Source organism: Saimiri boliviensis, chromosome 17, assembly GCF_048565385.1.
Source record: "Saimiri boliviensis isolate mSaiBol1 chromosome 17, mSaiBol1.pri, whole genome shotgun sequence".
Taxonomy (NCBI): Eukaryota; Metazoa; Chordata; class Mammalia; order Primates; family Cebidae; genus Saimiri; species Saimiri boliviensis.
The window spans coordinates 46,290,136-46,303,263 of record NC_133465.1 but is presented as its reverse complement, the minus strand read 5'-3'; the positions used below and the strand labels follow the sequence as shown (position 1 = coordinate 46,303,263).

At 36.4% G+C, this 13,128-nt stretch overlaps 1 protein-coding gene across 2 annotated transcripts; it reads left to right on the top strand.

The window, feature by feature from the left end:
• Positions 1–621: 621 nt before the first annotated feature.
• On the top strand, positions 622–9,983 carry KRT222 (keratin 222). 2 transcript variants are annotated; one of them, XM_003942816.3, is made up of 6 exons: positions 622–794; positions 4,123–4,251; positions 5,920–6,140; positions 8,380–8,456; positions 8,639–8,774; positions 9,517–9,983. In XM_003942816.3, exons 1-6 carry the CDS (start codon positions 699–701, stop codon positions 9,743–9,745), a joined length of 888 nt encoding a protein of 295 aa, XP_003942865.1. In that variant the 5' UTR covers positions 622–698; the 3' UTR covers positions 9,746–9,983. The 2 variants fall into 2 exon arrangements, with proteins under 2 accessions (XP_003942865.1, XP_003942866.1); XM_003942817.3 differs by having other exon boundaries at positions 786–876.
• Positions 9,984–13,128: the final 3,145 nt, after the last annotated feature.

The following is a 13,128-nucleotide window of genomic DNA, read 5'->3' as shown; positions in this document are numbered from 1 at the left end:
ATTTTAACTATCATGTTGGGGCCCAGATTTATTTCCACGCAACATTTTGAGAAAACTAAATATAATTTTCTCTCTCTCTTTTTTTTTTTTTTTTTTTTTTGAAACAGAGTCATCTAGCTCTGTCACCCAGGCTGGAGTGCAGTGGCTCCCCTCCTGGGTTCAAGCAATTCTCCAGGCTCAGTCTCCCAAGTAGCTGGGACTACAGGCACCACCACTGCCAGCTAATTTTTGTATTTTTAATAGAGACAGGGTTCCACCATGTTGGCCAGGCTGGTCTCAAACTCCTGACCTCAGATGATCCACCTGCCTCAGCCTCCCAATGTGCTGGGATTACAGGCAAGAGCCACAGTGCCCGGCAATTCTATGTTATGCCCCGTTTCCTTTTCGCAGAAGTTAACTCCCCCTCCCCTCAAAGTACTCAATTTTTACAGGGAACCAGTACAGTTTTTCAAATTTTCATTTCCTTCATGAAGAATCCGACATTGCTACTCTCCCAATGAAAATAGAAGCGAAAAGTTCACCCTGCATTTGCATAATTAGTTAGAAAGACGGGAATTTCCATGGCCTCTGAAAAAGGGGCTCTGCATCTTTAAGACTCCGCGATGCTGCCTGCCCTCCTCGCAGACAGAGCAGACTCTGCCGCAGCGACTCATCCTATCGATAAGGTTCAGTTAGCCAAGGTGGAGGATGGGAAAAGAATGGAACTGTCCCAGCTACTCAATGAGATCAGGGCAAACTATGAAAAGATCCTCACCAGAAATCAGATAGAGACGGTGCTCTCAACAAGGATCCAGGTAATGATTTCATACAGACAGGCACCTTCCAGAATAAGGAGACAGTCCATGTCTACCCAATTCCTGTCCCGGCCTCTCTGAGGTACAGTATTTCCTTTTCAATGCAGCATCTAGTGGGGAAGGATTTTTAGCTTCTACTGCAATGTGACTGGGACTACAGGGGGAAATACGGTGATTGTATTCTTAAATTGCCATTAAGTAAGTGTTGATTGATGCATTTGATTTTTATATAAATTGTGAGGTTCTTGTCATTAACACGGGGTCAACATACAATAAAATGGTGCACTCTAACCTTTAACAGACATTCTTCAGGAAGGAAGCATTCCAGATACCCTTCGAAGCTATTAATGGAGTTATTTATAGAGATAATTTAAATAACATCTTTAAAACGAAAAACCTTTAAGTAAGATTTATGAGCATGTGCACTTTCTAGAGATAAGACTAAGTAAAATATTTCTAAAAGATTTCTATCATCTTTTTACCAGGCTGGTCTGGTAAAGAGTTCCGTTTTATACCAGATTGTTATAAATAGAAACCATCTGAGTGTGTGAACATGGCATTCAGAAACAATGATATAAACTATGACAATCGAAATTCCCCAAATTGGTATCGACTCTCCACTAAGATTTTTGCTTCCGTACTATAAGATGACATTTATTTCCATTACAATAATATTTAAGTATTTTTAAAAAGAGGAGAGCCAACTTAGATAAGGACTAAATCTTAATTGCATAGACTTAGTTTTAAAGTAACAATCACCTTCAGCAATTAATTAAGGTCTCAAGTCTTTAAACAAATTTACAAACAAATATTTTAAAAACAAAGATTAAGAAATTTACGGGAATTTTTAGCTTACCTATCATATATGGGTTCAAGTTCTCTTCCAAGCCCTGAAATACAGCAAAAAGTTTACTACAGAATATCACCCCCCCCCCAAAAAAAAATTGGTAGAAAATCACAGGCCTTTATTCTATTAGGAACTCATTTTTACTTATATTATAAATTTCACCTCTAGATAACATTTTCAGTCTTCATAAATGATCAACATCTTAGACTAAGCAAAGTCACTGGTACATGTAAACATTGGGATAGTTCATTCATCTTTACGAAGAGAAGAAAAAAATCAATAGATGACAACTTCTGAAAATTATAAACAAAACACTTTACTTTGTAGTAGTAGAAATAGGAGTTTAGTTTACAAGTCACAGGGCCAAATGAGTAAATTCAAATGAAAAAGCAAGACTACAGTAAGTTTTGTTTAAAGTGTCTTTTAACTTGAAACTACTTAAGAGGATCTTTTCCAAATAATTCAGAAAGTCAGCTGAAATAAATTCAAGAAAGCCTGATTGTTTAATATTTTTAAAAAATTTAATTAACTATTTTAGTTACAGATTGTTGTATAATATAACACCCCCAAAACTCAGCTGGGACCTCAGTCTTCCGGCATGATTGGGCTGGAACATCCAAGGTGCTTCACTCACGTGTCTGGCATTTCGGCAGGGCATTGCTGAAGGCTGGCTCTGCTGGGGCTTTCTCTCTCACTCCACGTAGCCTCAGGGTCTGTCTCCCTCTGGACTTTCTACAAGATCTCTCCGACAGGGTATCCAGACTTCTTACATATTAGCCCAGGGCTCCCAAAAGCATAGAAGTAGAAGCTGTCAGGGTTTCCTAAGACTTAGGCCTAGAAGTAGCACGGCATTCTTTCTAACTCATCCTACGTGTTAAAGTGAGACCCAGGTCAGCCCAGAATCAATGTACAAGGGGATCACTCTAGGGCTCACCTTGGGAGATAGAGTTCTTAAGGGGCCATCTTGGGACTGTAGTTACCAAGCAAGCTTAGCAGCTAGTTCCATATTCGAAAGCCACCGGACCAGCAGATCCCAGCATTTTTCTGTTTTCTTCTTTCCAAAATTCTATACTTTATCTTCTGTAGTTGCTCTGGTAGGTGTTGCTTGCTGCATGACTCTGCCAAGTTAACACTAAGAACAGAGGATCAACAAACCCAAAGAAATGTATGGATTTTGTTCTCAAATACCTTGCCCTAAACTTTATTCATAGACTTTCATTTACTTCAATGTTTCCTTTAAACAATCTATTGTACGATAAAATTAAATTTTTAAATGTTAAAATGTATTTTTATAAGAATATTAAAAGTTAGAAATGTTGCTTCAAGATACTACAATCAATTCTATATATTGTTCCCACTGTTCCTGGGGCCAAATGTTGAAAATTCTGTCAACAGATACGTTCTTTCCATTTCAACATCAGCATAAAAACATTTAAAGCTAAATATAAAATATTACACTTGTTTTTTTTAAATATGAAAATATTTGGAAAACAATCCTTAGAGAAGTCATTTTTATTATTAATTCATTTTATTATGTATTCATTTTATTACCCAGATACCCAAAATTAACATGCCTTTTAAAAAGATCATTTTGAGGCTGGGCGCGGTGGCTCAAGCCTGTAATCCCAGCACTTTGGGAGGCTGAGGTGGGTAGATCACGAGGTCAAGAGATCGAGATTATCCTGGTCAACATGGCAAAACCCCGTCTCTACTAAAAATACAAAAAATTAGCTGGGCATGGTGGCGCGTTCCTGTAATCCCAGCTACTCGGGAGGCTGAGGCAGGAGAATTGCCTGAACCCAGGAGGCGGAGGTTGCGGTGAACCGAGATCGCGCCGTTGCACTCCAGCCTGGGTAACGAGAGCGAAACTTCGTCTCAAAAAAAGAAAAGATCTTCTTGAAAAAGGAAAAACAACAGTAGATTTTCTTCATATGGAAGTCTAATTTTCGAGCCTTATTGCATATAATAACTTAATTCTCTAAATTGCTAGTAATGTACTTCCTAGCAGTATTTACTCCCTGTCCCTATACCTGATGCCAGGTTGATCCATTTTGGGGTACAGCTATTTATCTGTTTCTGCAAAGCAGCCTTCAAGAAAATATAGGGGGACGTAGCAGCTAATTTTTCAGTCCTTCCTCCAATGATCCATAAATAGTGAAAAGTTAAGAATCAGAGATCACAAATCTTGGTCCTGCAAACTGTTTTCATTCATGTCAATGTATATTTCCATATTTCATAGATTGTCATAGTTGGAAGGGATTTTTTGAAATCATTTTACGTAGGAGAAAACGGGCTAAGAACGCCACAGACTTGCTCGCGTATTTAACTAGTTAACTAGGCGCTAGAACACACGTTATAATCTAACAAGTTAAGAAAAAATTATTTGATTCCCATACAATTTTTCTATAATTGCTGTCACACATCTCACTTTCGAGAGCACTCCTTGTTTGTTTGTTATTGTTGCTGTCGGCTTTCTTGTAGCTAGAAGAAGACATAAGCAAAAAAATGGACAAAGATGAAGAGGCTTTGAAGGCAGCTCAAGCAGAACTCAAGGAAGCCCGACGCCAGTGGCACCACCTGCAAGTGGAAATTGAATCTCTCCATGCTGTGGTGAGAATGATCTCAAAAGTAACTGACCCATTGAGTCCTCAGTGTGATTTGATGAAGAGAGGGAAAGAATTAATGTCCATTTATTTACCTTGAGAAACTGGAAATCAAGACCACTGAATTCTATCCCTTATCCTAGTTGAATTACTCACCCCTCCCTCCATTGTGGCAGTGGCTGTTATCAACTCACTCAAGGTCCAGTTCAGACCTGTACAAATGAAGAAATGCTTTCTTATTACCTTGGGATTCTCTAGTTGCCGAAGTGGAGGGATAGAATATTTGTAAAATATTCTATGTCTTAACAGTGGGGATTTATTTTATCCAAGTCATTGAGACATCTAATAAAAAAAATATTTAGGCCAGACACTGTGGCTCACTCCTGTAATTCCAGCACTTTCTAAGGTGGGCTGATTGCCTGAGCTCAGAAGTTTGAGACCAGCCTGAGCAACATGGTGAAACCCTGTCTCTATTAAATACAAAATATTAGCCAGGCATGGTGGCACGCACCTGTAGTCCCAGCTACTTGGGAGGCTAAGGCACGAGAATTGCTTGAACCTGGGAGGCGGAGGTTGCAGAGAGCCGAGATCACTCCACTGTACTCCAGCCTGAGTGACAGTGCAAGGCTCTGTCTCCAAAAAAGAAAAGAAAAATATTTAAGCATGTTGGGGGCAGGGCGCAGTTGCTCATGCCTGTAATCCTAGCACTTTGAGAGGCCAAGGCAGGTGGCTCATTTGAGACCAGGAGTTCTAGACCAGCTTGGGCAAGATGGCAAAATAATCTCTACTAAAAATACAAAAAATTAGCTGGGTATGGTGGCACACGCCTGTAATCCCAGCTACTCAGGAGGCTGAGGCATGAGAATCACTTGAACCCAGGAGACAGAGGCTGCAGTAAGCTGAGATCACACCACTGCACTCCAGCCTGAGCGACAAAACGAGGCTGTCTCAAACAAACAAATGAAAAAGTATTTAAGCATGTTCCGTAAATACCTTTTATGAGCAGTCTGCTCTGGCTTTGATATTCAACATACTATATTTTCTTTCTTTTTTACAAAGCTTACCTCTGAAGTATACTTTCAATAATTTAAAAATCAGGTAATTCAGAGTGATAATAAATTAATCACACTTCAGAGGATTTTTTTTTTTCAGTAAGAATTATCACAGGATGTCTTTGAAATAAAGTAAGCTCTCTAGTTATGTATATAAAATACAATTTTTTAAAATGAGGGGTCACACACAAAGCTGTAAGGAAACACACCTCTTGTATAGATGCAATATAATTATTGCAATCTTTTTAAAGAAAAAAAAATGAACATAAAAGGATGAAGATGGCTGGGCACAGTGGCTCACGCCTGTAATCCCAGGTCAGGAGTTCAAGACCAGCCTGGCCAACATGGTGAAATCCCATCTCTACTAAAGATACAGAAAATTAGCCAGGCATGGTGGCACACGCCTGTAATCTCAGCTACTCGGGAGGCCGAGGCAGGAGACTAGCTTGAACCCAGGAGTCAGAGGTTGCAGTGAGCCGATATCGCACCATTGCACTCCAGCCTGGGCGACAGGGAGACTTCATCTCAAAAAAAAAAAAAAAAAAGGACGAAGATATTGCAAATCAGATTTCAGAAACACATTCTGTGTTACTCATTCACTGATGAAGATCTATATACAACAGGAAAGGGGCCTCGAAAACTCCCTACATGCCAGCGAGCAGCATTACCAGATGCAGCTGCAAGACCTAGAGGCTGTGATTGAAGGACTAGAAAAAGAGCTACAGGAAGTGAGGCGTGGCATCGAAAAGCAGCTTCAAGAGCATGAGATGCTTCTCAACACGAAGATGAGGCTGGAACAAGAAATCGCAACTTATCGCCGCCTCCTAGAAAAAGAAGAAATCAGGTACCTAAATCCATTTAGTTAATGACAAGGGATCAGAAATACAGAACCACTTCTGTCATTGTTGATGTAGTCAGAGAAATTAAATCCAAAAAAGCCATCATCATTATGGTGTACTCACTGAGCTCATACAACAAAATAGGTATGCACTGCAAAGAATATATGGAAGAACCATTTCTAGTCTTCTAAATTAGGAACCAAATAGCCAAAGTCAGCTAGAATAAAATGTAAACAATTCTAGATCACTACAAAAATGATCTTGTAGCCTTGGCCAGCTGCAGTGGCTCACACCTGTAATCCCAGCACTTTGGGAGGCTGAGGCAGGCGGATTGCTACCGCTCAGGAGTTCAAGACCAGCTTGGGCAATATAGTGAGCCCTCATCTCTACAAAGGATTTTTAAATTAGCTGAGCATGGTGGCACACACCTGTAGTCCCAGCTACTTGGGAGGCTAAGGTGGGAGGATTGCTTAAGCCACGTAGTTTGGAATTACAATGAACTAATCATGAAAAAGGCCTTTCCTCAGCTGGGTGCAGTGGCTCATGCCTGTAATCTCAGCACTTTGGGAGGCCCAGGCGGGCGAGTCACCTAAGGTCAGAAGTTTGGGACCTGGCCAACATGGCAAAACCCTAGTCTCTACTAAAAATAAACATAATAATAATAATAATAATACAAAAATTAATTGGGCATGGTGATGCATGCTTGTAATCCCAGCTACTCAGGAGGCTGAGACAGGGGACTCGCTTGAATCCAGGAGAGGCAGGTTGCAGTGAGCCGAGACCACGCCACTGCACTCCAGCCCAGGTGACAGAGTGAGACTCAATCTCACAAAAAAAAAAAAAAAGAAAGAAAAAGAAAAAGAGAGAGAGAGAGAAAAGAGAAAGGAAGGAAGGGAGGGAGGGATTAGTCTGTGCCTTCTAAGGATCACCCACAAAGAAAGCCTGGAAAATTCACAATCACAACAATCCCCTGACCAAGGGCTCACCCTATACCACACATCAAACCCCAAAATAATAATAATTACTATAATGTAATTATATTCCAAACATGGAAAAAAATATTATTTTGAGTCATGATTTTAAAAACTACCAGATGTCCTGATAAGATATCAAAGGAGGAATTCTTATTAATTCATTCATCATAATCTGTAATGATTTATAAGGTCATATTGCTGTAAGCATGACATAACCTCCAATTCTCCATGTTCCCATAAGAAGAAATCTTTGTCCTTGCTTGTTTCCAAATTCTAAGTCTTCTACAAAACTAGATGAAAAGTAGGTAAAACAACTTTAGCCTATGATAAATCTTGACATTAAGTCTTTGAAAAACATAAACAATTAAAAACATACCACTTACTAGCTGAGTGACCTTGGGCAAGTTACTTAACCTCTGTGTGCCTGTGTTCACATCTGTAAAATGAGAATAATAATACTACCTACCTCATAGAACTGCTGTGAGGATTAATCGAGTCAATGTTTGTAAAGTGCTTAAAACAATACCTGGCACATTGTAAGTGCTATGTAAATGTGTATGTATGCATATCATGTGTGTGCATATACATATATGTGTGTGTGTGTGTATGTGTATGTAACTAAATGGTTATAAATTTTAATTCCTAATCATTCAAGATCCTATATACATGTAACTATATAATTGTTAAATAAAATGAACGGTTGTGAATTTTATTTAATTCCTAATCATTCAAGATATTGATCAAATAGTCTTTAATATTTCCATAGTAAAACTTGAAAAAATATTATTATGCTACACTTAAGATATACAAGAAAATTTCAGAAAAATATAATGACCAGCCCTATACCCACTTCCCCCAGGTTAAGAAGTAAAATAGTTCAAAAAAAAAAAAAGAGTAAAATGTTAGTGTTGTTCCCTGGACACTTAAGTCACATTCCTGATCTCATCCTCCTTCCTCTACCTGACCTGGCTTCTGAATTTGATGCTTATTAGTCTCATATGCTTATTCATAGTAATATGTATGTATTTCAACAAAGTATGAAATTGTTTTGCATATTATTCTAACCTTTATAAAATTAGCTGCAACTTCTTTTTCACTCAATATTATTCTTAAGCAATTCATCATAAAGATACAGTGTAGACTTAGTTCACTTCTTTTAGGTCAAAGAGTGTTTCTATTGCATGAATATACAATTTATCCATTCTTCTGTGTGTTTCAATTATTTGCTAATACAGTGTTGCTCTTAAAATATAATTCTTTCCAATTTCAGATATTATGGTTGTATTCAAGGTGGGAAAAAAGACAAAAAGCCTACCACAAGTAGAGTTGGTTTTGTCTTACCATCAGGTGAGTTTCTGATATAAATAAACTAATTTGAAAAGTTAAGTACTATTTACAGGGATTACTTTATAAGGAAATTAAATACTCTAAAGTAGAAAAAAAACAATATTTGAATAAAAGTTTGAATATAATTTGTTAACAGTAATTCAATATTGTAATTTAATATATCATAAATAATATTTTCACAGCCATTATAAATGAAATATCTTTTACTACAAAAGTCCCACAAAAGTATGAGAATGAAAACACAGAAACAATGACCAAACAGACAGTTTTAAATGGAAGTACTGTGAAGGAGAGCACTGAAGCTCATGGCACTATTCAGTGAGTAAAGAAGCTCTAAGAAATAATAATAAATATATGTAAAGAAATTAACTTTGCATAATCCCAATAATTATTCTTCTTTGTGTAAATGTTTCCAAACATAGTTTCAGTATACTGTTTTTTTTTTTTTTTTTTTTTGAGACCAAGTTTCACTCTATTGCCAGGCTGGAGTGCAATGGCATGATCGTGACTCACTGTATTCTCTGCCTCCCAGGTTCAAGCAATTCTTCTGCCTCAGCCTCCTGAGTATCTGGGACTATAGGCATGTGCCACCCTGCCCAGTAATTTTTTCTCTTTTTTTTTTTTTTTTTTTTTTTTTTTGCATTTTTAGTAGAGATGGGGTTTCACCATGTTGGCCAGGCTGATGTCAATCTCCTGACCTCGTGATCCACCCACCTCGGCCTCCCAAAATGCTGGAATTACAGGTGTGAGTCACCATGCCCAGCTTTTACTGTGATTTTTAATCTGACATATATACATAAAAACTCATGGAAGATTACTTAATCCTTAATTCGCCATTTTTTTCTAAAAATGCAACCCAAACATGAGAATTCCTACAGAGAAATTCCATACAATTCCTTGGAAATTCTATTCATATGATCTTTAAAGTAAGTATATTATATATTCTACAAGCTATAAATTATACAAATTTCTTGATTTTTCCATAGATATGAAATACATGTTATATATTTTTAATAGACCCATACTTCTTCATATTAAAAGGTTTATTTTATCATTTCAGGACAGAGAAAGTGGATGAAGTTATTAAAGAATGGGAAGGTTCTTTCTTTAAAGATAACCCTCGATTGAGGAAAAAATCTGTTTCTCTTCGATTTGATCTTCATTTAGCAGCCACCGATGAAGGGTGTTTACAGACTAAGCAGGATAATCTACCAGATATAGAAGTCAGGCTTATCATGAGACGATCATGCAGTATTCCCTCTATCAAACCTCCATCAACAGCTGATTAATCCAAAGATGGTACCTGACTTGATTTGAAAACGTTAGGATGGTCCAAGGTGGGCCACGGCAACTCCCTTTGTCCCAAAATGTAAGTTATTAAGTATGTATGGAAAAGGTTATGATCAATATGTGGTTCTCTTCAGAAGAAAAAAACAGTAAAGGACATTTTTCTGAATCTAATTATGGAGATATACATATATATATGAATGAGGGGGTAGCTTAAAAATAAAATCACAAATTCAGTACAGTCTATTTCTTTTTACTTTCCAAATAGTCATATTTTTCCTTTGAAACTTCATCAGAGACTGTAAGCATTAACCTGGTTTAGTAAATTCTTTGTAATTTTTCAATGGCTGAATACCCTAAGGAAAAAAGAATTGTTTGAATAAGATTGTATTATGTTAAGAGTCACACTGAGTTATTCATCATTATTCCATGACTAGTTAAATTATAGTGTTTGTTCTATTTTTCAAAAACAGCATCTATAAACAAGTTTTTTAAGGGGGACTCTATTCACTTAACGAGAATTCTTCCTTTTTAGATAATCATTTGTATACTGAGAAAAAAAGAAGAGTTATGTTCCATGAGAAATTCTGAGCAAACTATTGAACACACCCCAAGGCTAATTTGATGATAAGTAAAATTAATCTATACATATCAAAAAGTTTTTTAAATAAGTATCTGATTTCCAGAAGATTTACTTTACTCAAAGAACTTTAAAGGTTGTATCTCCCACCAAAAAAAAGAAAAAAATGGGAAGGCTAACTGTACAAACAAAATATGAAAAGCAAATTCAAAAGGTAGTTACTATTGATATCAGAACAGTTACCCACCATCCCAGTTTTTCCATCTGTAAAGCCAAATATGATTAGAGTGTTTGCTATCAGCCTTAGATAAGATACTATATAAAGTATTATAAATATTTCTTGCAATCATTCATGTGAACTAAGATAACAGTAATTGTTATCTAAGCTAAGAGTGTTTGCAGGATTTGTTTTTAAATTGTTCAAATTGTAATAAATATGGGTAGGAAATATATTTGTGAATAAGTGAGGTATTGTTGCAAAGTTTTTTAAATAACCTAATTTGTTTAATACAGGTATATTTATTTTAAGATCTTAAATAATAAATACCTGTTTTAAGACATTAGAAATTTATATGCTCTTAATTTTTTTCTAAGCAGAAAAAGTATTTGAGTACAACTCACCATACTTTTTCCCAGCTAAAGTATCATCTAAGGGCTACAGCTATGTTTGCATTTTAGTACAGCCTTTACAATCTCTCTCTCTTTCTCCATACATATTATATATATATATATATATATATATATATATATATATATATATATACACACACACACACACACACATACATATAATGTGTATTTCAACCAGAAAAATGTATGTTTTAACCAGGAAAATATTATGTCATTTTAATATTTAACATAATACAGGGATAAAAATTTTTAATTTTCTTTCAGTTACTTCAGATTCCTTTTAGTCTGGTTTATTCTATTTAATGAAAAGGGATGATTTTGTTTTGTCAAGAATATAACAGCATGTTAAGTGCTTATTCTTACATAAGCATCTGACCTAAAATACATCCTATACATAAAAAAAGTTTCATTCAATATTGCTAAATGCTACTAGCTTTATTAAAGTTTTAAAAACGGAATCATATAAGCTATTGTACTAAAGTTACTGTACGAAGCAGCAGTGATCTTAATAAAGCAATATATCTAGCATCATGTATTTCAGTGTTAAAAAAAACTTAGTACTGGGTGTCATGAATGTAACTGCTTGTTGTAGTGATTTCAGTATGTATCTATTGGGTGTATAACGTGTACACTTAAAAATACAGTACTTGAATTTATAATGAAGTTTTATTCGCTCTGGGGCATTTAAATTGGGTTATGAATTTACCAAAGTAATGATACTCCTACAATTTAAAAAAACAAAACATGACCAGGCACAGTGCCTCATGCCTGTAATCCCAGCACTTTGGGAGGCCAATGCAGGCGGATCACTTGAGCCCAGGAGTTCAAAGCCAGCCTGGGCAATATAGCAAGACTCCATCTCTATAAAAAGTAAGAATAAATAAAAATTAAAAATTGAAACAATTGAAACATGAAAGCGAAAGCTGCATTGTGTGTGAGTTTGAACGCAGTCCTTTAAGTTCAAAAATATCTCTGCATGGTTAAATGAAGCAAAGAACTAATTACTCCAACATGGTTAGTTCATTTGGGTAACTAAAAAAACTGCAGTCACAGTAGATAGGTAATGATTTTTAACTTGTTTTACAAAAGAAAGTGTTAAAACGGTATATTTATATTTTATTCTAATTTTTTAAAAATCAAAATAATCACATAATCCTATAATTCTGGGAAAAGTATAATAATGGCAGCACCATTTGCAAAGCACTTACTCGGCTGCAGTCACTGTGTTTAATCCCTAATCCTTCCTTACAACAATCCTACAACATGAATAATATTATCCTTGTTTTATACAAGAGTAGAAATTAATATTCTTCAATCGCTCGGAAATGTTTCAAATGCATGCTTGCATAACAAAATACAAAAATGAAGAGTAATTCCAGTTACTAACAACTGTAGGATCCTAGCCCTGGCTCTGTCACTAATTAACCCTGTAACCAGGAGGGACCACTTTAAGTTCCTAGGTCTCAAGTTTTATACTTGAAAACAAAGGAAAAGGTAATGTTGGGTAATAATTCCTACTCTGCCTATTTTACAATTGTTTGAAATAATATACAAGCAAAAATATTTGGTAAAGCACTGCTCAGATATATAGTACTATTTGGAAGAAAACTGTCTTCAGAGAATTTGTGGGGAAAATTATAGCTGACAATGATTAAGTAATAATTCAAAACACGACAGGTAAAGATACCATTTTGGTTTTGGGGGTTTTTGTTTGTTTGTTTTGAGACAGTCTCACTCTGTCACCCAGGCTGGAGTACAGTGGCAAGATCTCGGCTCATTGTAGGTTCAAGCAATTCTCCTGCCTCAGCCTCCCCAGTAGCTGGGATTACAGGCATATGCCACCACGCCCAGCTAATTTTTGTATTTTTGGTAGAGATGGAGTTTCACCATATTGTCCAGGCTCATCTCCAACTCCTGACCTCAGGTGATCTGCCCACCTCAGCCTCCCAAGGTGCTAGGGTTACAGGCATGAGCCACCGCGCCCGGCCAAGATACTATTTTTAATTTTTCAATTGCTGCCGGAAAAAAATTCTTTCCCAATAAGTCTCATCCAGTTTGAACTGTTCTGTCATGATAGCTTTTAAAGTACAAAAATGTTCTTTATGCCAGGCACAGTGGCTGATGCCTATAATCCCAGCATTTGGGGAGGCCTAGGCAGAAGGATTGCTAGAGCTC